General features: G+C 40.9%; 1 protein-coding gene across 6 annotated transcripts in view; it reads right to left on the reverse strand.

Moving 5' to 3' along the window:
* JAKMIP2 (janus kinase and microtubule interacting protein 2) overlaps positions 1-23,795 on the reverse strand; it is a 208,369-nt gene that overhangs the window by 63,791 nt on the left and 120,783 nt on the right. For all 6 annotated transcript variants that reach the window (XM_042938705.1, XM_042938696.1, XM_042938685.1 and 3 more), the window contains one exon: positions 4,108-4,383. In XM_042938705.1, the coding sequence (XP_042794639.1) occupies positions 4,108-4,236 (129 nt within the window). In that variant the 5' untranslated portion in view covers positions 4,237-4,383. The remainder of the gene's footprint in view (positions 1-4,107; positions 4,384-23,795) is intronic.

Genomic DNA, 23,795 nt, shown 5'->3' on the forward strand with positions numbered 1-23,795 from the left:
TTATAAGATGAATAAGATCTGGGAATATAACATACAGCATGGTGGGTATAATTAACAAGACTGTACTGCATATTTGAAACTTTTGAAGACAGAAGGGCACCTGGGTGACTCAGTTGGTTAAATGTCCAACTCTTGATTTCAGCTGAAGTCATGATCTCACGGTTTGTGGGATGGAGCCCCACGTCAGGATCTTAGCTGACAGCGTGGAGCCTGCTTGGGATTCTCTCTCTCTTCCCCCTCCTCTTTTGTGCCTGCAGACTCTCTTTCTCTCTCTCTCTCTCAAAATAAATAAATAAACTTTTAAAAAAGATATAGAACATTTAAAAACAAGAAAGTTGTGAAGAGAGGAGATCTTAAAAGTTCTCATCACAAGAAAAAATATTTTGTTACTGTGAGGTGATGGATGTTGAGTAAATTTCTTGTTGTAATCATTCTTTAATATATACATATGTCAAATCATTATGTCGTACACCTAAAATGAATACAATGTGATATATCAGTTATAGCTCAATAAAGCTGGAGAAAGTGTATCAGAAAAGAAAATAAGAGAATAGACTTTGGAGGAGATGCAAAGGGAGTGGAAGAACCAGTTCTGCCGCCTACTAACATGTGACTCCTGGTAAATTATGTTACTTCACTGAGCCTCAGTTTCCTCATCTGTAATATGGGGATAACAACAATGCCCACCTACACTTGAATCATAATAATGAACATGCTTGACACAAACTCACTATTCAAGACCAACATACCCACACACATCCATATGAAGTAGACACTGCTATTCTCCCATTTGACAGAGGAGGAAAGGGAAACACAGAGGGATTTTAAAACCTCCTCAGGGTCACCCAGGTGCTAAGTGAGAGAGGTGCAGTGATGTCAGGATGAAATGTGCTTATTACAGTGTGTGACAGATAGTACACGTTCACATTCAATAATGTGTAGCTATTTATATAATCAGTTTAAAACATTCATGATTCTGTCTGCAGTGTGTTCTGTAAATGTCAGTGGGAAGATGTGTCTTTCTGGAAAAATGAGTAATGCTCCATCGTTCCAAAGGTTTCCCCTCTTTACCTTGCCCATTTCTCAGTAGCTGAATTGTCATTTTATCATGATAGCCTAGGAGCCAAACTGAGAGGATGAGTTCCATCTTGGCATTGTCTATATTCTCTCTCTTAAAGCCTGGGCCTTTGGAAACACAATCATATTTATTTTAATAAAACTGCTTTATGACTTGCTTGCCCTCTAAATTCCCTTTGCTCTTTGGGGAAGGCTGCTGACAGGCGGTGGGGCTTTGTTTTAGACCCTGTGCTGGGACTGTAATTAACTGCCACAGAAAGGGAGACTGGGGGCAGCCAGCAGAGAGAAGGATAAGGGCAGTGCTTTTCTACATGAGGCTGACTTCCAGGCTCTTGTCAGAGGAAGGGGAGGTTACATTTGATCTGCTGGCTTAGATACCAGTGCCAGGCCCTGAATAAACAGGTAGCCCTGTCCACGCTCAAGACTTCCCCCTTTTAAAAGACTTGAATGTGTGCAAAATTGGCAGTGGTAGGGTCTGCAGGACCTCTGCCTTTTGAAACCTCAGGAGTCTGCTCTCCGTAAATCGCGTCAGTTTATGGCTACCAGTCTCCAGATGGACAGGCTTCTCCCATGAATGGAGTTTGTCATCCTGTCATTACTACAATTAAAGGAGTCGGCCTCCCTTGAAACGTTACGCTGCCCCAGGGAAAGTTAAAACTGGTGAAATGTTCATAGACTGTCAGACCTGGAAGGAATCTTAGAGTGGTATGTTTGTCAACAAGAAGGCAGAGAGCCACCTCCACAGGGACTGCCTGGACGGTCTGCTAGAGGTACAAGTCCTGGCCCTCACCACGCCTGCTTTATCAGAATCTTTGCGCTGTGGGCCCAGAGATCTCAATTTTTAATGAGTTCCCCCAGGTTATTCTAATGCACAGTGATGCTTGAGAGACAAAGATATGCAGAAACACATTCAGTCATCTGAATTACGGGTCAAGGTATTGAGACACTTAAATTTGTCCCCGAGGAGAGATAAACACAAGGCCTTGGTCTACTGACTCTCAAATGAATGTTTCTGTTTTGTTTTATTCTCTTTGTTTTTATGACATCACGTCCCTTTTAGCTTCATGGAAAAAAGCTTCCTTCACAAATTTTACAATGGGGTCTGGTTATCCAAGGTTAAGCCTTAGCAGAGACAGGAGGCAAGGGGCTTTGGCAGATCCGAGCTTTATTATTGCTGAAACCAGGAGAATAGATATTTGGGAAAATAAATAATTTTAAAAATTGTTTAACTTTATTTATTTTGAGAGAGAGAGAGAGAGAGAGCAAGAGCAGGAGAGGGGCAGACAGAGAGGGAGGGAGAGAGAATCCCAAGCAGGCTCCACACTGTGGACACAGAGCCCGATGTAAGGCTCGAACTCATGACCTGGTGGAAGTCGAGAGTTGGATACTTAACTGACTGAGCCACCCAGGTGGCCCAATAATTAATTTTTTTAATGTTTATTCATTATTTTTGAGACAGGGACAGAGTGTGAGCAGGGGAGGGGCAAGATAGAGGGAGACACAGAATCCGAAGCAGGCTCCAGGCCCCAAGCTGTCAACACAGAGCCAACCACAGGGCTCGAACTCACAAACCATGAGATCATGACCTGAGCTGAAGGTAGACGCTCAACCAACTGAGCCACCCAGGCGCCCCAATAATTAAAATTTAATAGTAATGTCAAGGAAGAAGATATAGATAAAAAAGAATAAGGATATTGATTTTTGATCTATAGCTAGATCAGGAACATCTATTTGTGTTACTATAGAAAGAGTTATCTACATAGGGCAACTTTATGCTGGCAGTTGCCTGGTTTGGAGGGAGAAAAATGTCTCCTGTATGTCGGATATTTGAAAATACTTTCCTGTCTGTGACCCTATTTGATATCTGCACCACTCTGGAGAGATAAGTGTTAGCATATCCAGCTAAGAGATGAGATTCAGAGGAGTGAAGAGACTTTCCTAAATTGAGTTAGCAACTGACTCAGGTACAGAGGTATTAGAAAGAATATTACTATGAATAATTTTTTAGGAGTATACCAGGTGCCTGGCATCTCTCTGAGCGTGTGATACGAATTTTCTTATCCAATCATCATAACTGCTTTACATACTTGCTTAAGTGGAACCTCATCAGAGCTCTTGAGATAGTAGGATGTTGCTGACGAAGCTAAGGTATAAGGAATGAATCACCCTTCATTTGTTCCTCTGCTCAGTCGACAAACCCAGGCTAAGCTTTTCAGTTCTAGACATTTATTTAGGTTCTGGGGATAGAGGTCAGGTAGGACTCTGCTTTCTTGGAGATTACACTGGACAGCAGAAATAAGCACTAAACAAGTAAATAGATAAATACAGAAATCACTATTAAATGAATCAAAATAGGCTATGGAAGTAACTGGGCATGAGAAGTGTACTATCTTAGAGACAGCGACAGATGGTAGGTACCAGAGCTGACATAGGAAAGAGCTACACAGCTGCCTGGGGGCAAAGGGGCAAAGGCCCTAAATGTGATCAGTGGATATTTTGATCCAGCAAAGATGATATAACAGAGTCATCCGGCATAAAGTACTGTGAGATTGCTCATCGAGGGGCGGAAGAGATATCCTGTGGTGGTAGGGAAAACCCTTTGGCTTTGAGAAAGGTAAGAAGCCGCTGAAGGGTTCGAGAAGAGGAGTGACCTGATACGATCTATTTTAGAAAGGCTGTCCTGTGCCATACCGGGAAGAACCCATAGAGGGCAGGGAGGAACTCGCCCAGGACAGGACAACTAAGAAGTGGTGGGAGGGAGTGGGGGTGGAGGTCGTCTCAATGATTATACCTGGTTTCCTGAACCAGGCTTCCTGAGGAGGCAGAGATCAGTCTCATGAGCATGTTATTTTCACCTTCTGCGAATCCTGTGCTCCAGTCCTGCCACACACACACACACAAGAGAATCTCCATAAATACAGGGGTCGTTGCTCTTCTCAGAAAATGGCAGAGAGGAGCCACTGGGGTGGGCCAGCAGGCAGAGCTGGGCCAGAGCCACTCTCCAGACTGGCCCCAAGGGGCCTCACTCACCTTGGACTTCTCCTGATGCAGCTCTATCTGGATGTCGGTGAGCTTGGTTCTGAGGTCTTCATTGGCAGCTTGAAGGGCGACGATGAGCGCTTCGGGCTTCTCGCCCTTATTTCGCCCTTTCTTGGACATTGTTCCTTTCTAAAGGGAGTCTGCTGCTTTTTAATTCCTTTCAAACAGGTGCTGCCATGTTACTGCTTCTTCTCCTGGGGGCGATGTTTCAGCATCTACTGCGTGGTGCTCCTTGGTAAAGTCTCCTCAGCCGCTGCCCTGGAAGCCCTGATTAGAGGCAGAGACAGCGGTTACTGCTGTGGCAGAGACCTGGGAGAAGTGCCAGGCAGTGTCTCTCAGCCTGAGCAACATGTAGGAGCCTCCTCCTGAGGGATCCTGTCCCCAGATCCTCCCATCCACCTTGCACATAAATTTAGAGCGATCTTTCCAAAGATCTGGTCTGGTCGTGTCAATGCCCTGCTCAAAATCCTCCAAAGACCTATGAGTATTTGAGTGTATCTTTCATATCTTGGAGTGCTCTTTATGTCTTTCAGCTCAGGTTCTCTTTCCCTCTCTCTCTGCCTCTACCCTGCTAGCACTCACTCATGCCACACACACACTCCCTCTCCCTCAAATAAAATGTAAAAAAATAAAAAAATAAATAAATAAGCACTAGTTCTTTCAGAAGTATAGACAAGGACTTCTCCCTCCAGTGGGGTGAGTAAGGAGTTTCCTTGAAGAAGGTGGCACTGGCCTGGAATTTGAGGAGTAGGATGTTCATGGATTTGGAAACAGGTGAAGCATCCTGAGCGAAAGAAATGGCAGGTGCTGATATACAACAAAAACAAACAAACAAACAAACAAACAACCACAGTAACTATTTTGTGGGGAAAAAATGGGGGCCTGATCCATTAGGCAGAGTATGGTTGATGAGCACTAATACTGGACAGGGTGCCTGGAAATGACAGATTGTGGGAGATCTGGAACATCAACCTTAAAATTTTTGAATCTTACATTTTTAGTAAGCAATGGAAGCCATTGAAGTTTGTGGCAGGTGGATACCCTAAGAGGGAAATGCTTTGGTGTTGTCATTCTGATGGCAAAGTGGGGAGAAAATGCAGGTAGGGAGACTAGATAGAAGGCTACCGAACTTTCCAAGGTGAAGGATGATGAAGTCCTAAACAGACCAGTAGCAAGAAGAGAGTGAAAAAGAGGGAAGTGTCTTGATCTACAAATTCTTAAATGCTTCACAGGAACGGGATCAGAAAAATATGGGTATGAAACTGTTAAAGTCAATGGGAAAAACATGGCAAGATACTAGAGAAAGTTTGTCGCAAAACCTTTTTGAAAATTGGGTATTGTGTACACGGAGGTGCTTCAGTCCACAACTATGGGGAATTCCTACTGGTCACCCATATGTTCTGGCAGCTGCTGCTCTCTCAAGGCCCATGGTATACAGCCTGGAGGACCATGCTTCCTGGCATGGGATCCTGGGCTTCCTGCCATTTCTACGTGAGCACTGGGGCCCTGCCCTTTAGAGTGTGACCCTAGGGAAAGGGCTAGGGAGAGGTTAGGAGGTAGGGAGGACCAGTCTGTCTCCAGAAGTCATGGAACTATCCACCATTTTCCACCCTAATCTGGATGCTGGCGTCGTTCTTCATGCTTATTTTGCAAATGTTGCCAAAGTATTTAAGTGTACAGGTGGGAGATGTCTAAGAGGCCACCATTCTTTGCTTTTAGAGTTGAAATGAATTTAACAAGCTTTTATTGGATTTTTATGACAAACACTGCTAGGCACAAAGCTAAATGAGACAATATTTAACTTCAAGAAGGTGCTAGGTGAGTAAACTCACACATGTATATTAACAGGTTTCTCTTCCTCTAGCTGATCTCTAAATATTGCTGGTCCCCAGGGTTCCCCAAAGTTATCTCCTCTGGTCCCACCTATAGAGTAATGACTCCCCATTTTATATCCATAGCCCTGACCGTTCCCCAAATCCTGACTCACATATTCAACATCTTACTTACCAATTCTACCGGGATATTTGACTGGCCTATCTATCAAACCTAACCTAAAACATGGATGTCTTTATTACTAGTCCCTCACAGCCTTATTCCCTCCAGGTTTCCCATATCAATAAATGCACCACGACAGGCCCAGTTGTTCAGATCTAAGCTTAGAAGCCATCCTTTTTTCTTGTATCCATTATTTCTCTTCTCTAGTCCACCAAGGGTCCTGTTTGTGTTTCCTATAAAATATGACTCCCTTTGGTCAACTTCTCTCAAACCCCTATGGTGCTGCCAGAACACAAAAAAAGGAGGAATCTGAGGAAAGCTTCATAGTCACTTCATAGCCTTATGGTCTTCCTGGATGAAATAAGGCTTTCCTTTTCTTCTTTTTAATATTTATTTATTTTTGAGAGAGAGAGAGAGAGAGAGAGAGAGAGAGAAAGCGTGCATGTATACAAGTGGGGGAGGGGCGGGGGGGGGGAGAGAGGAGCTGAAGCGGGCTCTGTACTCCCAAACTGCGCTCAAACTCATAAACTGCAAGATCATGACCTGAGCTGAAGTTGGATGGTTAACCGACATCGGAGATACAGAAATGGCAGAGAAACAGCTTTTGGAGTCACAAATTTGCCAATGTATTTAGAGAAGGTTGTGACCTGGGAGAAGACAAACGGGGGTTAGATCACACAGGTTCCTGCATGATCAGTGGTTAGATATCATTGCTAATGATTAGATTTCATTATGTAGAAATGAAACAGTTGAATAGAAGTGTAATAATAAAAGCTTATACTGACTGACTGCTATGAGCTCGACATTGGACTAAGCACTTAACATACTGCTTTCATTTCATCCTCACTAAAATTAGGGGGAAATGATTCACAGAAAGAGTAAGTAACTTGCCTAAAATGCCTGAGTTCATAGCTGATGGGGCCTTCATGCAAGACTGGGACCCAGGCTTTGATGTCCTGGGCTGCACTGCCTCATTTTAGAGGCATTTTAGAGAGGTAGCTCATTTTGCATTTTAGAGAGGTAGCTCAGGCAGTGTGAGGGAAGGTGAGTTCCTAGGAAGAGAGAGACTAGAGGCAGGAAATTAAGTTGCTTCACTGCTTCACTGGTCGGGGCAGACGTAATACAGCCCTGAACCTACCCATGGCCACGGGGATGAAAAATGATGTGGCAACTCTGACACATGGAGACTTTGATGGATTCATGTCTTGCTTTTAAACTTTATTAGTGGTTTGAACATTCTTCTCTGCCATTGTAAATAACGAGTACCAGCTTTGTGGTATTGCTCACAACAATAATGTGCAATGCCACAGTCACAGTTTACATTTTAATTTATAATCCTTTCTCCCAAATATAATATTATGTGCTTGACTTCATGATTTTTTTGTCTGGCAATTATTTTGAGTTTAGTCCCATAAAGGCTAGGGAAAAGAAAAGGGTTACAAAATTTTGAAACATGTTCAGGACAGAAAAAAGCATCACAGAAAGTTAGCAATAGAATCAACTTATGGATACCATAAGGTGAGCATTTATTCATAAGGATGGTCCCGTACATCCACCTAGTGAAGGGGAACTTTCTGGAGTCTTTTCCAGTTGTGACGAGGATCTGGCAATCTCATGATTCTCGAGTATAATTTTACTACAATGTCTCTGTCACTTTGTGCTGCATTTCCCCCCTTTTGGACAGCTTTACTGAGATACAATTCACATAAACAATGTACACTTTTAAAGTGTATTACTTCAGTGGTTTTAGCATATTTGCAATATTGTGCAATCATCACCGCAATGAATTTCAGAATTTTTTATCACCCCCAAAAGAAACCCTATACCCGTAAGCAGTCATCGCTTATTCCTCACCAAACTCTCCCAGCCCTAGGCGATCACTAATCTATTTTTTTCTCTTTATGGATTTTCCTATTCTGAACATTTTGGAAATTATTTCTTTTATCTTTTTTATGTAGACTTCACACACAGCACAGAGCCCAATGTGAGGCGTGAACTCACAAACCCTGAGATCAAGACCTGAGCTGAGATCAAGAGTTGTACGCTTAACCAACTGAGCCACCCAGACGCCTCTATTCTGAACATTGTGTATTAAATAGAATTATATGATATGTGTCTAGCTTCTTCCACTATAGCATAATATTTTCAAGGTTCACTCACATTGTAACATGTGCAGATATTTCATTTCTTTTCATTGCTGAGTAATATTCCCTCGTATGGCTAAAACTGCATTTCATTTACCCAGTCATCAGTTGATGGACACTCGTACTGCCTTTGCTTAAGTGGCCTGAGGACAGCCCTCCAGAGAAGCTGTCAGCCTTGTAAAGGGATGCCATCCCTGAAAGGAGTGTGCTGGAGAGCATAAAGGAATGCTTTAAGGTGTCACTGCATGCAGATGGAATGTTTCTGGACCACCCGAGGAGTCTTTGTCAATGACAATGTCCAACACAGCAGATGACCTGGAGGAGGAATGGAAGCCTTATTCAATTAAGCCCCAATCCTCTTAAAGATATCAGATAATTAAGAGATAACCTCTCAGGAATCCTTGTATTTTAAAACAAGGATCGTTGTTTAAGAATAACCAAACATTGTTTGAGAGGGGAATATAAAGTACTATGGCATTGGAGTGTTGGACGATTATACAGAAAAATGTAAGTGATAGTCTCACATAGTTCATGACACAGAGTTGCCACTTACTGAGTGCTTTCTATTTCTACTATTGGCTAAGGTTGTATAAACAAAATAGTTTGTTAAGCGCTGTCCTCAAGAAGCTTAAATTGAGTAAGAATGATGGAAGACATGGAAAAAATAGTAATTCAAATGTCACACTTACGGAAAGACTCTAATACGAAAAAAAGCTCTTCTTATTCTTGGTTCTAAACAATCTCATTTAGGCACTGGCACAAAACCCAAGAGAGAGAAAGCAAGGAGAGAGGGGAGTGACATGAACATGAGCAGAGGAGGCCTTTTTGCTTCCTCACCCTGGTTTATCCTTGCACACCCCTTCTGGAGACTGTAAATAGGATGCTGCTTTTGGAGTTATCTTGAGATCATCTACTTTCAGGTGTAGCCCTTTTATGTCTTTTACTGTTTAAGGAACATCAAGCAGTTATTTTTAGAACAAAATGTCCAGGTTTAAAAATTCTCATTCAGCATTATTCTCTTTTAAAGACATCCACACTTTAAGATTTTAAAATATCAAGAAATTTAAAAAGGAACCCCCATGCACTATTTGTGGGAATGCAAACTGGTGTAGCCACTGTGGAAAACTGTATGGAGGTTCCTCAAAAAGTTAAAAATAGAATTACCCTATGATCCAGTAATTCCACTGGGCATTTACCCAAAGAATATGAAAACACTAATTTGAAAAGATACATGCACTCTTATGTTTATTGCAGCATTATTTAGAATAGCCAAATTACGGAAGTAGCCCAAGTATCCATCAATGGATGAATGGACAAAGACGATGTGGAATAAAAGGATATTGGAATAAAATATCCCTTGAATATTTATCCAATGGAATAAAAGAATAAAACCTTGTCATTTGTGACAATATGGATGGTCTAAAGGGTATGACTCATATGTGAAATTTCACTCATATGTGAAATTTAAGAAAGAAAACAGAGAAAAACCAAAAAAAACAACTCTCAACTACAGAGAACAAACTGATGGTTACCAGAGGGGAGATGGGTGAGGGAATGGGTAAAATAGGTGATGCAGATTAAGAATACACTTATCAAGGAGCGCCTGGGTGGCTTAGTCCGTTGGGTATCCAACTTTGGGTCATGTCACGATCTCGCTGTTCGTGAGTTTTAGCCCTGCTTTGGACTCTGCTGACAGCTTAGAGCCTGCAGCCGGATTCTATGTCTCCCTCTCTCTCTCTGACCCTTCCCCACTAGCACGCTCTCTCTCTCTCCCTCTCTCTCTCAAAAAATGAATAAACATTAAAAAGTTTTTAATTAAAAAAAGGAATACACTTATCAAAAATAAAAAAAAGAAAGGGGTGCCTGGGTGGCTCATTCACTTAAGCGTCCAATTTCAGCTCAGGTCATGATCCCATGGTCTGTGAGTTTGAGCCCCGTATCAGGCTCTGTGCTGACAGCTCAGAGCCTGGAGCCTGCTTCAGAGTCTGTGTGTCCTTCTCTCTCTCTGCCCCTCCCCCGCTTATGCTCTATCTCTCTCTCTCTCTCAAAAATAAATAAATATTAAAAGAAATTTAAAAAAGAGTACTTATCATGAAGACCTCTGAGTAATATATAGAATGGCTGAAATCACTACATTACACACCTAAAACTAATACAACACTGTATGTCAACTATATGGGAATGTTTTTAAAAAACAAAAATTAGAAATGTTTATTAAATTAGTTTATAAATATTTAAGTATGATGAATCTATACTATTGATCATAGAATATAATTCTGGTTGCATAGTTTGTCCAAGAAAGTAAAAATATCCTAGATATTCTGATACTTTAATGTCCAACTACACTGTCTACTTGCTCTCACATCCTAGGATACCACACGATTCTTTGTCAGGAGCATGGCCCCATATTTGGTCAAGAAAATGTGGCCACTATTTATGGAGCACTGTTCTTGTCTAGTCATAGATGTTAAAAAATCTAAGCATTGGTTCTATCCTCCAATGGCTTCCAACCTATAAAAGGAGACAAACGTCTGTAAAGAGAAAACAAATTCTAGAAAGCAGTGAATGCTATAGTTGGTACATGTTGTGGGAGTAGCTTAGTTTGGACTGAGGAAGATGAAGAATTGATAGAGAAGGTGTCATGTGAGCTGAGTCTAAATGATGTTGTGTAGCTTATTGGGTTCTTACTCTGTGCTGGGCACTATGCTATGGCACACTAACATTAGGTACATTAACTCACTGAATTGTTCCAATCCACCCTTTCAGATATTTCCTCTTACTATTTCTTAGGCAGGAACTGAGGATCAGAGAGGTTAATTAACTTGAGAAAAATTACACAGCTAAGAAATGGCAGAGCTGCAACTCAAATATGCCATCTGTCCATCTCCAAAGCTTCTTAACACTTTCATTACCACTGTCCTGAAAGTCAGGCAGGATTCAGCTCTGACTGTGCATAGGCTAAAGAGGTGGGCAGCAGTGTGCCATTGTCAACTGGGGGCTTACAAAAAAGAATGGTAGGATGTAGTGGTTAAGAGATTAGAATCTGAAATCAGAAAAAGTGGCTTTGAATCAACCTTCCTAGCTAGATCTTCTTGAGAAGCTATTTAAACTCTCCAAGCTTTAGTTTCTTTACTGTAAAATGGGGAAAGGGATACATCAACTTCACTGAGCTCCTGCAAGGAGTAAATAAGCTAAAGTGTGTCAAATAATTAGGCAAATTATTATTACCATCATTACCATGGTTATTCTCTTTCTAGGAGCTAACTATCCACTAAAAGCCAGTTTAGATTTTAAGAGAAGAAGAAACATATTTGTCACCTATTCACGTTAAAAAGACAGACCAGGAAAAGCACAGAGATCCCTGGGAAGACTAATGGAATTCATGTTTATGCTTTTGGGGAAATGGGACCTGCATTGGCAGGATCAGTATTCCCAGGAGTCTTGGCTTTGCAGTTGGTTTTGCCCTAAGCTATAGGCTGTATAAAGTCATTATTAATCTTGGAGGTTCCAATAAGGTTGTTGCCTCTGAGTCATAATTTGCAAAGCAACTGTAATATAAAAGGGCTGACGTTCCTAAATGTGAAGCTAAAGGCTCCAACACTTCTCTGGGATTAATATTTGAGTATGTCCACTCTACAAAGCCGTGGTAGTTTGTTTCAGCCATTCCCACTTTTTTCCTAAAGACGATGCTCTGAGTCCAATGTTATTAGTATTTAAAATGAACGAATTAAACTGCTTACTTGATGCCTGGTGATCTGCAGAGACATATTAGCACTTCTTAAACCTTTCTGTATGCAGGAAACAAATCTCACTGCGCATCCATGAACTTGACACAGCGATTTAATATAAAGGACGAGGGGGTGCTGTTTAAATCAGTCCGACCCTGGAGTCCTAGTTTCCCTATATAAAGGGGATGTGGTGGTGTGGCCACGGCATCAAAAGACTTTTTATGCATTACACATCTATTAGAAGAAAATGAATCTGAAAGGCTGACATTCAGCATAGTAGCAATTATGCATCTTCAAGATTGTAGGGGTACCGGGCATGTATGTCTTTTTATGTTTGTTTTTTCTCTCTCTCCTAGTCTTCCACTGAAATACCCTCTTTATCACCTAATAATATTAGCAATCATTATTATCATAAAGTATTTAAAGTTAACGTGTTAAGTTTTCATATTAATGAAATGCTTTTTTCCTATTAATGAATGCTAAATAAAACCCAAAACTTATTAGTCCTGAAAGATGTGTTTTTTAGATCTCAGGTTCAAAAATTTACATCAGAAATATACTTCATAAAATGTAGAATAAGAGAGAGATTTTAGCACACATATAAGAGATATCTAACCTCTTTAAGGGGGCTTGTCAGGAAGGTTTGGTAGAAGTGATGTCAAATTTGGGATCCAAACCAGGTAGGATTCATCCAGAAATGCTTTATTCCGCAAACCCTTGGCTTTGCTCATGCATGCCTTTCCCTTTCTCAAAATCCTGGTGATCTCCCTTGCATCTTTTAGGGCCCAGGTCTGATGTCATCGTGTATTACTTTCCTTTGCACGTTTTCACCACGCCCTGACAGAATAAGTTATTCCCTCATCTGGATTTCCATTTTCACTTTGAAGACACTTATTACAGTATTCATCACTCATTCCTTAATCTATTTATTCATCAATTCACATGTATTGATGAAGCACCTTGAGGAGACGGGTGTCTGTGCTAAACATGAGAGACGGGGTCCTTGTCCTTCCCAGAGGAAGAGTCAGCAATTTTGTACAATGTGGCAGTTGCACATATGATAGGAGATAGGAATCACAGGAGCCTTGGTGGGTCAGGAGGGACTGCTTAGGAAAAGTGATACATAACAAAGATGTGTAAGATGAGAAGGAATCGGCCATAAAGGGTTTGAGGGGGAAAAAAGAATGTTCCAGGTGGACAAAGCACAGAGTATGAAGGTCTACAGGTAAAAGAGAATATGAATGATGCTGTGGGAAAAAATATAGGCAGGAGCTCAGAGGAGGAAAGGTTAAGAGATGAGTTTACAGAGGTAGGCAGAGAGGGGCTGGCAGTCTCAGCAACACCAGAGGATATGGACTCCATGCCCATAGCAATGTGGAGTCACCAAAGGGTTCATACAGGGGAGGGACTTATCACATTTTGGTTTTAGTAATAATCCTCTGGCAACAGAGGATGGAATGGACTACAGAGGTAAACAGAGATGCAGAAAGAAAATTTAGGAGACTGTCGCCATAATTCATTTACACTGTAGTTACTTTTTAGGCGACTGAGTCCCTTAACTTAAGGGCAAAACTGTGTTTTAGTCATCTTTGTACTCATAGTACCTGTCACAGTGACGACCACGAAATTCAACTGAATTAATATTGATCCAAACCCAGGGAGAACAACTGAGATTGAGGGATATAGTTCACAATTTTTATAAAGATCATTTGTAATAAGGTTTATGATGGGAAATTTCTTTTACTTTGCAGGAGCCCTTGAATGACTGTTTTGATTTCAGGCAAAAGTTAAAGCTTGGTGTAACAATTAAATAAACAATAAAACTTAATAAGTTTTTATTTAAGCCATGTGTTGAAATTTCATAGTCCTTGCTGCTATCCATCATGCTCCCAAGCTTAATTTCACTCCTCGGCACTGAGTAAGTCATCTTGCACCGTGATCTTTTGTCTGGATTTAGAAGGCTTTCAGAAGGACTAGTGTGGCAAAATAACTCTCTCAGTGCTTTATCAACTTCTTTGCATTGTCCTTTCTTTCCGTATTCGAAGTATTTTGCAGCTGTTATAGAATGAAAAGTACCAACTTCACTGGATGTGGAGGAGAAATCCCAAACACAGCAGGAAACAATTATGTGTTCAAGGTCAGATAGCAAGAAACATGTCTCAGAGCCCCTTCCTCAGGCAGGCATTCGGTGTCTGTACGCTCTTATTAAAAACAAACTGGCATATTAAGTTAAAGCAAAATACCCAAATCAATGAAGGAAGTGGTCCTCAGATAAGTATATTTATAAGTGACAGCAAGCTTTCCTATTTTAGGTATAAGTAAAACATGTATAACCTCTTCTGCTGTTTCCTTGTTTTCAAAGGCCTTGAATTAAAAAAAAAAAACAAAACACCAAAAAACACCTATCATAGAAAAGCACCTTTGCAAAGTGTCAAAACATGAGCAGAAATTTCTATATATAGGAGGTGGATAACATGTACCTGCTATTTAAAAAAAATGACAGAACAATATCTGTATTCAGATTTTCATTGATTAATATGACTTAAGTAAAAGCACATAAACTTCTGCATATACTATATGGTTCTATTAGAACTGCAGTTAATTTTCCATATTCTACTGAAGAGAAACTGGCTGTCACCATTTTCCCTATGATAAAATATAGCATAAAGTAGTATAATAAAGTATAGACCATTATAGATTATTCCCATTTTAACATTTAGGATTTTGTTTTGAGTTCTGTCCCAGAGGCCAATGTTTAACTACATTTTTTTTTCAGTTGATGGGATCTCAGAAGCAAGCCTGTGAGGTGGACTAATGGAAGGTAGTCAACCTAACCCCAACGTAAGTCATGTGCTATAGGAAAATAATTTTAAGAAACAAATGAACTATTCTCTCTTGAACCACAGTTATCTGCAAAGTACTGTGTTACAGTGAAGTTGATGTATTATGTATGTACCAAACAAAGCTGCATATACCATGTGTCAAAGGAATGGGGAAAACACACACACGTGTGTGCACACACACACAAACAAGAGGAAGAGCAGCATGAAGGCAAGGACTCTCCATCCCTGGCTCCTTGCGAATCTCAGGGCCTAACACAGTGCCAAGCACAAAGTAGATTCTGAATAAAAACTTCTGAATAATGGAATGACTTCACCAAAAAAGAAGTCCTTATGGTTAAGGTTGGGACCTGAATGATGAAGAGGAATCAAGGAAAGACAGGAAGGTAGGACAAGGGGAAGATAAGTGTGAGGAATACATTATAGATCACAATGTCTGGTGTGCAAGGTTCATTGTGAGGAACCAATGAAAGGACAAGTAGAGAAATAAAGAAAGAGTAGATTATGCACAAGTAGATTATGCATGAGTTGACCTAGATACCGAATTTACATCTTGTTATAATAAATACTGAGGATCTGATAAACATATTTAAGAGGAGATGTATGATCCAATTTTTTAAAAGGAAGATTAATCTTGAAGTTGTGTGCAGAGCGGAATGGAACAGAAAGGAAATGGAGGTTAGAAGTCCACAGAGGAATCCAGTGCCAATGTTCAGATAGAGAGGACGTTTGTATTAGGATGGAGAGTAGAAAAGCTTTTTCTTACCAAAGCTAAAAGAACTTGTATTCATCTCACCATCACCATTCTCTTGATCATCACTCTACACCTTTTTGCTTTATCGAGTACGTCATATGTGCCGAGCACTGCACAAAATGTGCTTGTGCACGTTCTCCCATTTCAGACTTAGAACAAGGCAATGAGACACATGCAGTTACTATTCTCCACGGATCAATGAGAGAACTGAGTTGACAGGAGACCCATTCTGTTAATCAGAGACAGAGCTAGGGAAATGGCACAATCAAGGTGTGTGTGACTCAGAAGCTTCTTACGGACTTGAGTCATTATGCTTCTCTCCATCTGGTGGGTGGTGTTTGAAGAGTCCACATAATGTGCTGACTTGGGGAAGTAATGATAGAAAGAAGGGAAGGTCAAAGATGACAACCCACTCTTGCACATGGGACATTAGAAGAATGTGGGTACTGTCCACAGACTCGTGAGATGAGTCATACAAGTGCTTAGAAATAACAAGACCTGGGGTGCCCGGGTGGCTCAGCTGGTTAAGACTTCGACTTCCACTCAGGTCATGATCTCACAGTTTGTGAGTTCGAGCCCCACATCAGGGTCTGTGCTGACAGCTCAGAGCCTGGAGTCTGCTTTGGATTCTGTGTTTCCCTCTCCCCCCACCCCTCCCTTGCTGTGTGTCTCTCTCTCAAAGATAAACATTAAAAAAATTAAAAGAAATCACAAGACCTAATATTTTCAGGGTGTTTAACATAAGCCAGGCATCACACTAAATAACATGTATTCATTTTCTCATTTAATCCACAACATTATAAATATTACAGATAAGTGGGAAAAAGCCCCCCAAATAGATATGGATTGTGTAAAATTACATTGGTGATAAACAGCAAAGTCAGGACATAACACAGACAGTCTCGTGCCAGAGACTGTTTACCCAACAGCTATGCCAGACCAGAAATACTCTAGTTTTTTTTTTTAGAGAAATCACGTTTGAGGGCATGCAGTAGCATCATTTAATTATAAAATTAGATTTATAATTTTTTGAAGATTTTATTTATTTTTAAGTAATCTCTACACCCAACATGGTGCTTGAATTCATGACCCTGAGATCAAGAGTCCTGTGCTTTATTGAGCGAGTCAAGCACCCGCAATGATTTGTTGATTTATATACCTACTTAAAAAATTTTTCTCCACAACTTATTCGAAAACAATGTCCAAACCCTCAATCAAATAAATGCACTTCAACATACTAAGATTACAGGCATGTAACATGAAGTATATAGGACGTGTGTATACATACTGATAGGTGTTTAAATGGCAATAGTTTTCTTTGAGTGGTAGAGGCTGAGAGATCTTAATTTAAAATTCTTTTTTTTTAAATTTTTTAACATTTATTTATTATTATTGAGAAACAGACAGACCATGAGCATAGGAGGGGCAGAGAGAGGGGGAGACAAAGAATCTGAAGCAGGCTCTGGGCTCTGAGTTGTCAGCACAGAGCCCGACGTGGGGCTTGAACTCACAAACCGCCAGATCATGACCTGAGCCAAAGTCAGACGCTTAACTGACTGAGCCACTCAGGCGCCCCTGAATTTAAACTTCTTAAGGCTTTTCTTCCCCCACCCCCACCCCAGATTTCTATAATAATTGTTATGTAACTTCTATAATCTGAATGAAATAATGTTTGGGGGGGGGCAATGAAGAACTCAGTAAGGAAAGAGGAGCAAACAGAAAGAAAGTAAGGTAGAAAACTAGCTAGAGCTGGGAGTGAGCTTGGAACACACAGGCATGCTTTCAATATCACATTATGAAAAGCTGGAATTAATGCAAACAGAAATTTTGTCCCTGAATCTGAAATGCTTTGGACTCTAAAATGCCCCTTCTCTCTGCTGAAGAGAAAACCAGCCATTAGACACAACAAGTCACAGCACAATTGTTCACTCAGTAAAGCCGGACAGCTGAAATCAACAAGATCAGAACAAACTCCTGAATGGATGCCAGGCCCCTTCTCAGGAAGGGACTATGCAGTCAATTAGATTGGACCTTGAATAAATTGTTTTTTGGAAATCACAGGGAACACTGTTTTTTATCAAACCTTTCTCTTTTTTCACTGCCTGCCAGCCTCTCCCATGTATATCTTACAGACTTGAGAGTACACATCACTCAGGGAATTAAATTGTATTACCTATGAAATTAACTTTCCTTCCTTCAATATCTCTATCCTTTTTTGCTTCATAGAGGCAGAGATTTTCCTGGGCCTGTTCACCACTTTATACAGAGTGCTTAGCATAGAACCTGATGGTAGGTACTCAGATATAAAAATGTTTGTTGAAGTAAGGGAATGGAGCCAAAATGCAATTTTCTTTTCTTTCTTTCTTTCCTTTTTTTTTTTTTTTTTTAGAGAGAGAGGATGCAAATGAGTGAGGGCAGATAGGGAGAGGGAGAAGGAGAGAGTCAGAGTGGAGCCCCATGTGGGCTCGAGCTCACTTGTTGCAGGGCTTGAACTCACAAACTGTGAGATCGCGACCTGAGCTGCACTCAGATGCTTAACCAATTGAGCCGCCCAGGCGCCCCCAAAATGGAATTTTCAATGGCGAGAATAAAGAACTCCTTTAAAGCCACAAAATATTAATGTTGTTCTCCCAAAGAAGGACTATTACCGAAGGAGGTGTAATTCAAGATTGACTTAAGCATATTGCTATCTTACCCTATGTTAAACTCTGGGGTATATTAATAATATCTAAGTACTCAGAAATTTAAGTAATATACTTTCAAATGTAAGCAATTTACATCTAAGAAATACATTTTCCTCCAGTACTTTTCCTTGACTTATTACTTCCTGACAGAGAAAGTAGGAATTATAGTTTCTCACTTGAAACTCAATACTTTCAAACTATTTCTATAGACAGTCTTATTAGGAAAAGCAGTCTCAAAGCTCACCAGTTTTTCTCCACATGGAACCTACAGGAAGATTCTGAGAGCCAAACTTCCTCTTTGGATTGTAAGCAATCTTTGATATTCCAAAGCCCTGGGGCCTTGGCCTATAACATTCGACATCACAATAGCATTTGTATAGATAATTATTAAACTTCATCTGCTTACTCACCTCATACTGTGGCAGATGAAAGCTACTGGTACTGCTAATCATCGTCATCATTATTATTGGCCATTTACTCCTGCTGGCCACAGTGCTAAGCTATTTACAAGCATTATCTTTTCAGTGCTCTGAAGGGTGTTAAAAGTCATCTAGTCCAGCTCTGAATGCATGATTTATGAATCCTCTCGACACCTCCCCAGTTGGAGACACCAACATCCAAATAATGAACCGCAGGCCTGAAGATGTGATGAGTGTTGCAACAGAGGAGGAAAGCAGACACTCCTGGAGCACAGAGGAGATCCAATTCCCTGGGGAGGACTCAGGCTGCGCCTAACAGAAGGCACAGCTGAGCTGAGTCTTGAAGGATGACAGAGTACTTGTCATATGGTTGAAAGGATAGGGAAGAATGGAATAAATATAAGATTGGGTAAGAATCACGGATGTACCAAGACTATTGATGAACCGGAGTTGTGAGGACAGAGGAGTAGGGAAAGGAATTTGGAAAGGGCTCATTTTTATATCTGATACTAAGCTGATCTGAATTTTCAATTTGGGGTGAAGGGTTCCATATTTTTAACTGGACAGTGAAAAGGTGTTTAATAACTGTATTAAAATCTTTCTATATGTCAAGCACAGTACTTACCATTGCGCATATATTATTTCCTCAAAACAAATTCATGAGATAGATATCATTTTCTCGTTATACAAGAGAAGAAATTAAAATTTTAAATTTGCCCAGCATGACACAGCTTGTATGTCTACAAGCCACTCATTCATTCGACTTTTCCTTCAGAGCCTGTGGTGTGTCTGTTAAAATTTAAAATCATGTCAGCCTGATTCAAAAACATTTGTTTTAACCACTACACAGTAATTGTCTCTCATTTAGTATAAGAGACGGAATCTCTATTTTTTCTTTTTCATATCCATTATTATCTTTAAAACTCTCAGATGACTCAAAGACAAGTCTTATTCTACAGAAAGCGAACAGTGAGGCTACTAAACACATTTCTGGTCCAGAGCATTACAGAGATTTACTACAAAGCTGTGTATCATTGCTCTGAGAGCTGACTGAGTTAATCGCTTAGGGCATTTCACTGATAAATCCCATTTTTCAGGGCACTTATAATCTAGCAGTTAACATTTTTCCTGTGTGAAATAGGGTAAGACAAGGGAGTACTTTACTCTGGCACAATAGTACGCACAAAATAGCTATTAAATCTTAAATGATCACATGAGAGAGATAACTAAATAAGATGGGATTTGAAGCCTAAATCTAGGGCTGTGGTGGACAAACTTCGTACAGTGTTCACCTGGTTGCTTCGTACAGAGACTGACAAAATACAACCAATAGCAGTAAATAGTAATCATTACTATTCCCCTTGTATTCATTCAGATGGGGTAACGGAGACTTAGAGAAGACACACGATTGGCTCTCAGCCCAGAGCTGGTAAGTTACCGAGTGAGGCTTTAATCCAAGCTGTTTGACTGTACAGGCAATTGTCTTTGCTCTTTCACTATAGTACCTCCCTCATAGGGAGGAGGTGAAAATTACATGGAATAATGCAGGTAAAAGGTTTAGCAGAGTATGTGTCAAATAAGCACTCTCTTTAAAATCGGTTCAACAAATATGTATGAACACTTAATTTTGCTAAGCACTGTTGTTGGCACTGAATAAATAAAATAAAACGTAAGACATACATGTCTGGCTCCTGGAGCTAACGTGTTAGTTGGGAGAGACACACAGTAAGCATGATAACTAAATAAATAAGTACTATGCTCGATTATGAGAAAGTGCTATGGGGAAAAAAATAATAAAGCACAGAGGCAATAGGAAGTGTCCAGGTGGGCCTGTAATTTTCGATAAGGAAAGTCTAGGAGGAGTTAGGATGGTGGAGAGGCAGAGGGACTGGGATTTTCCTCATCCCTCAAGCACAGCTGTACTGAGGTCAGATCACTCAGAACACCCAGGAAATCGATCTGCGGAGTGGCAGAAGGATCTGCACAGGTGGAGGGAGGCAGCTTGGCAGGATCAAGGGTCACTTCAATGAACAAATCAAAGCACACCTGGCTGAAGACTCAAACACTCCACCACTGCAAGCAAGGAGGAGCTCTCCAGGGGACTGACCAGTGGGACAGAGCAGCCAAATATGCAATGATGGCATGCATGCAACATACATCAGAAATGCTTCCTGTGCCAGGCCCTGGACAGTGTATGACCCCCTCGTAATATAGTAGTGCTCGCAGGTACAGGACACATAACAAGCTATTAAAACACGCAAAAGACAGAAACTTAGCCAAATGACAAAAGATAAGAATTCTCCTCAAGAGAAAATTCAGGAAATCACATCCAGAGAATTGCTTGAAACAGACATAAGCAACACATCTGAACAAGAATTTAGAATAACAGGCATAAGACTAATAGCCGGGTTTGAGAAAAAGCATAGAAGACAGAAGAGAATCTCCTGTTGCAGAGATCAAAGACCTAAGAACTAGTTGCGATGAATTAAGAAATGCTATGAGTGAAATGGAAAATAAACTAGATGCAGTGACAGCGAGGATGGAAGAAGCAGAGGAGAGAATAGGTGAAATAGAAGATACAATTATGGAAATGATGAAGCTGAAAAAAAGAGGGAAAGGAAATTACTAGATCATGAGGGGAGAATTAGAGAGTTAAGTGATTCCATGAAACAAAACAATATCTATGTCATAGGAGTTCCAGAAGAAGAGTGAGAGAAAGGGGTGGAAGGTTTCATGTGATAAGGAACACTCTAACCAAATAGGTGCTGTCTGGAAGAGAGCGAGCCATGCAGATGCCTGGGTGGGGTGGGGGAGGGGAAGCATTCCAGGCGAGTGTGGGGCAATTACAAGAGCTCCACAGCGGGCACAGACATCCAAGTTCCAGGAACTGCAGGCAGCCAGCGAGGCTGGAAGGAATGAGTAAACTGGGACAGCAGCCAAGTTGAGGGCAGACATTAATGGGAGGGCAGCGTGTGCAGACCATGCTGTGCTTTTTAGGCTATTTTACATCAGCTTGGGCTTTTCCTTGGAGTGAGGGCCCCACTGGAGGGTTTGATGGAAGGGTGCCCTGATCTGACTCAGGTTTTAGCATTTTACTGACGGCAGCAGTAAGAGTGGAAGAATTTGCATGAGTGGTGGTACCAAGACAGGTTTGGAGGCCCTTGCAAAAATCCAGTTTAGAGATGGTGGTAGCTTGGGCAGGGGTAGGAGCTGTGGAGGCAGTAAGGGGAATCAGATATAAGCTGCTGTTAATCCTTCTTAAATTGATATCTGGCCAAAAATTATGACCACTTAATTGCTGAGCTGAGATGCAAAGCCACAGAGGCCTGACTGAAGTTTTAAAGTATTCTAAACTCTGCTTCTGAAATGTATTAAGCTCCCAGTTTAAGAAAGGCATTATGCCAGGCACTGCAGATGAAAGAGATGATGGTGACTATCCCTGTCCCTTTAAAAGCTTAATTCTGCTAAAAGGACAATACACCTTAACTACATGTGGAGGTATAATGTAGCCATATGCATTCCTCCAATAAATGTATTGGGTGCAGTTTTAAGTGCTGGAAATAGATGGGCAGAAGAGACAAAAATCCCTGCTCTCATGGTGTTTATATTCTAATAGAGACAAAAAATCATCAAGAAATATATATAAATTATATAGCATATTAAAAGGTAATAATGAGGGACTTCAAAAAGATCAAGTTCATACTGCACAACACCCTTAATAGCGAAAAATTGGGACCCATGTAATGTCCATGTAAAGGTAACTGGCTTAATAAAGTGGCACGTCCCAGTCTACAAATTAGTATGCAATAGTTTTAAAATATATAAGTAGATCTAGTGAATCAATGAGACTAATTTTACTTCAAGACATATAATAAAGAACAAGATAATGAGTGAAGGAAAAAGCCTAATGTTATATACACACACACACACACACACACACACCTCTATGTACACATATATATCTATAATGCCACAATATACTCTGGAATGATATAGGATAGATTTAGGAATCAAAAAGACTTCCTAGATGGTTCACCTCACTGGCTTCAACCCATGTGAGGAATGTAGTTCCAACCCCTCCCTTCTCAACCATGGGTCAGTCCCCAGGCAACCCTCTACGGCGGCATGGCTTTGTGGTCACTGCACAATACACTGTGTGGTCCTCTGCCCCACTTTGACAACAGCTCTGACAATTACAGACTTTGATCTACTCTTGAAAAGCTGAAACCCTTAGAGAGCACAGGGTTGGTCCTGGGTGCGAACAGGATTTCTTCACTTTCTCTCCTTTCAAGGCCTTCTTGGGAGTTTGGGGGTAACTAGAGTCCCTTCTGGCCTCCTTTCTCCTCCTCTGCCACCATCTTCTCAAGCCCTGTCTCGCTCCATTCAGTCTCCCCATGATCAGTAACCATGATAAACCACTTCTGCCTGTGTGCCAGTAGATAATGTTTGTGTTCACAAACTCTCCCATCTCCCCTGATATGTGAATTTTATTTTAAAAAGGCATTTAGGAGGGCCGCCTAGGTGGCTCATTTGGCTAAGTGTCTGACTCTTGGTTTGGGCTCAGGTCATGATCTAGCCATTCATGAGTTTGAGCCCTGCACTGTGTAAAGCCTGCTTGGGATTCTCTCTCTCTCCCTCTCTCTGCCCCTCCCCCACTTGCACTCTCCCTCCCTCTCTCTCTCTCAAAATAAATAAACTTTAAAAAAAGGGATTTAGGAAACACAAGCATTGCATTAGATTGTGTATGAGGAAACAAGCTGTTACCCATAAACCACTGTATATAAATTCAGTTATTAAAATGACTATTAACTCGCCCATCTTCTCCACTGCACACAGATTAAACGTTATGATTATTATTACCCTTCTCACCTCCTCCATGGTATACACATTAGGAAATGCTATAACTAAACTCCCTCGCCCAGCCCTGCTCCTTCTGTTGCTGGGAAGGCATTCACAGAAACTGCAGGAAGCTGAAAGGCCAAGGATTCCAGTCTTCCCTCTTCCTAGTGCTGCTTAGTAGCCTGTCTCCTTATGTATAAGTTTACAAGGTGTCCGAACATGCTTTATCTCATCGATATTCACAATTAGACTCAGGCGGATTCTAGTGTCCCCACG

Source organism: Panthera leo, chromosome A1 (assembly GCF_018350215.1).
Source record: "Panthera leo isolate Ple1 chromosome A1, P.leo_Ple1_pat1.1, whole genome shotgun sequence".
In the NCBI taxonomy this organism is placed as follows: Eukaryota; Metazoa; Chordata; class Mammalia; order Carnivora; family Felidae; genus Panthera; species Panthera leo.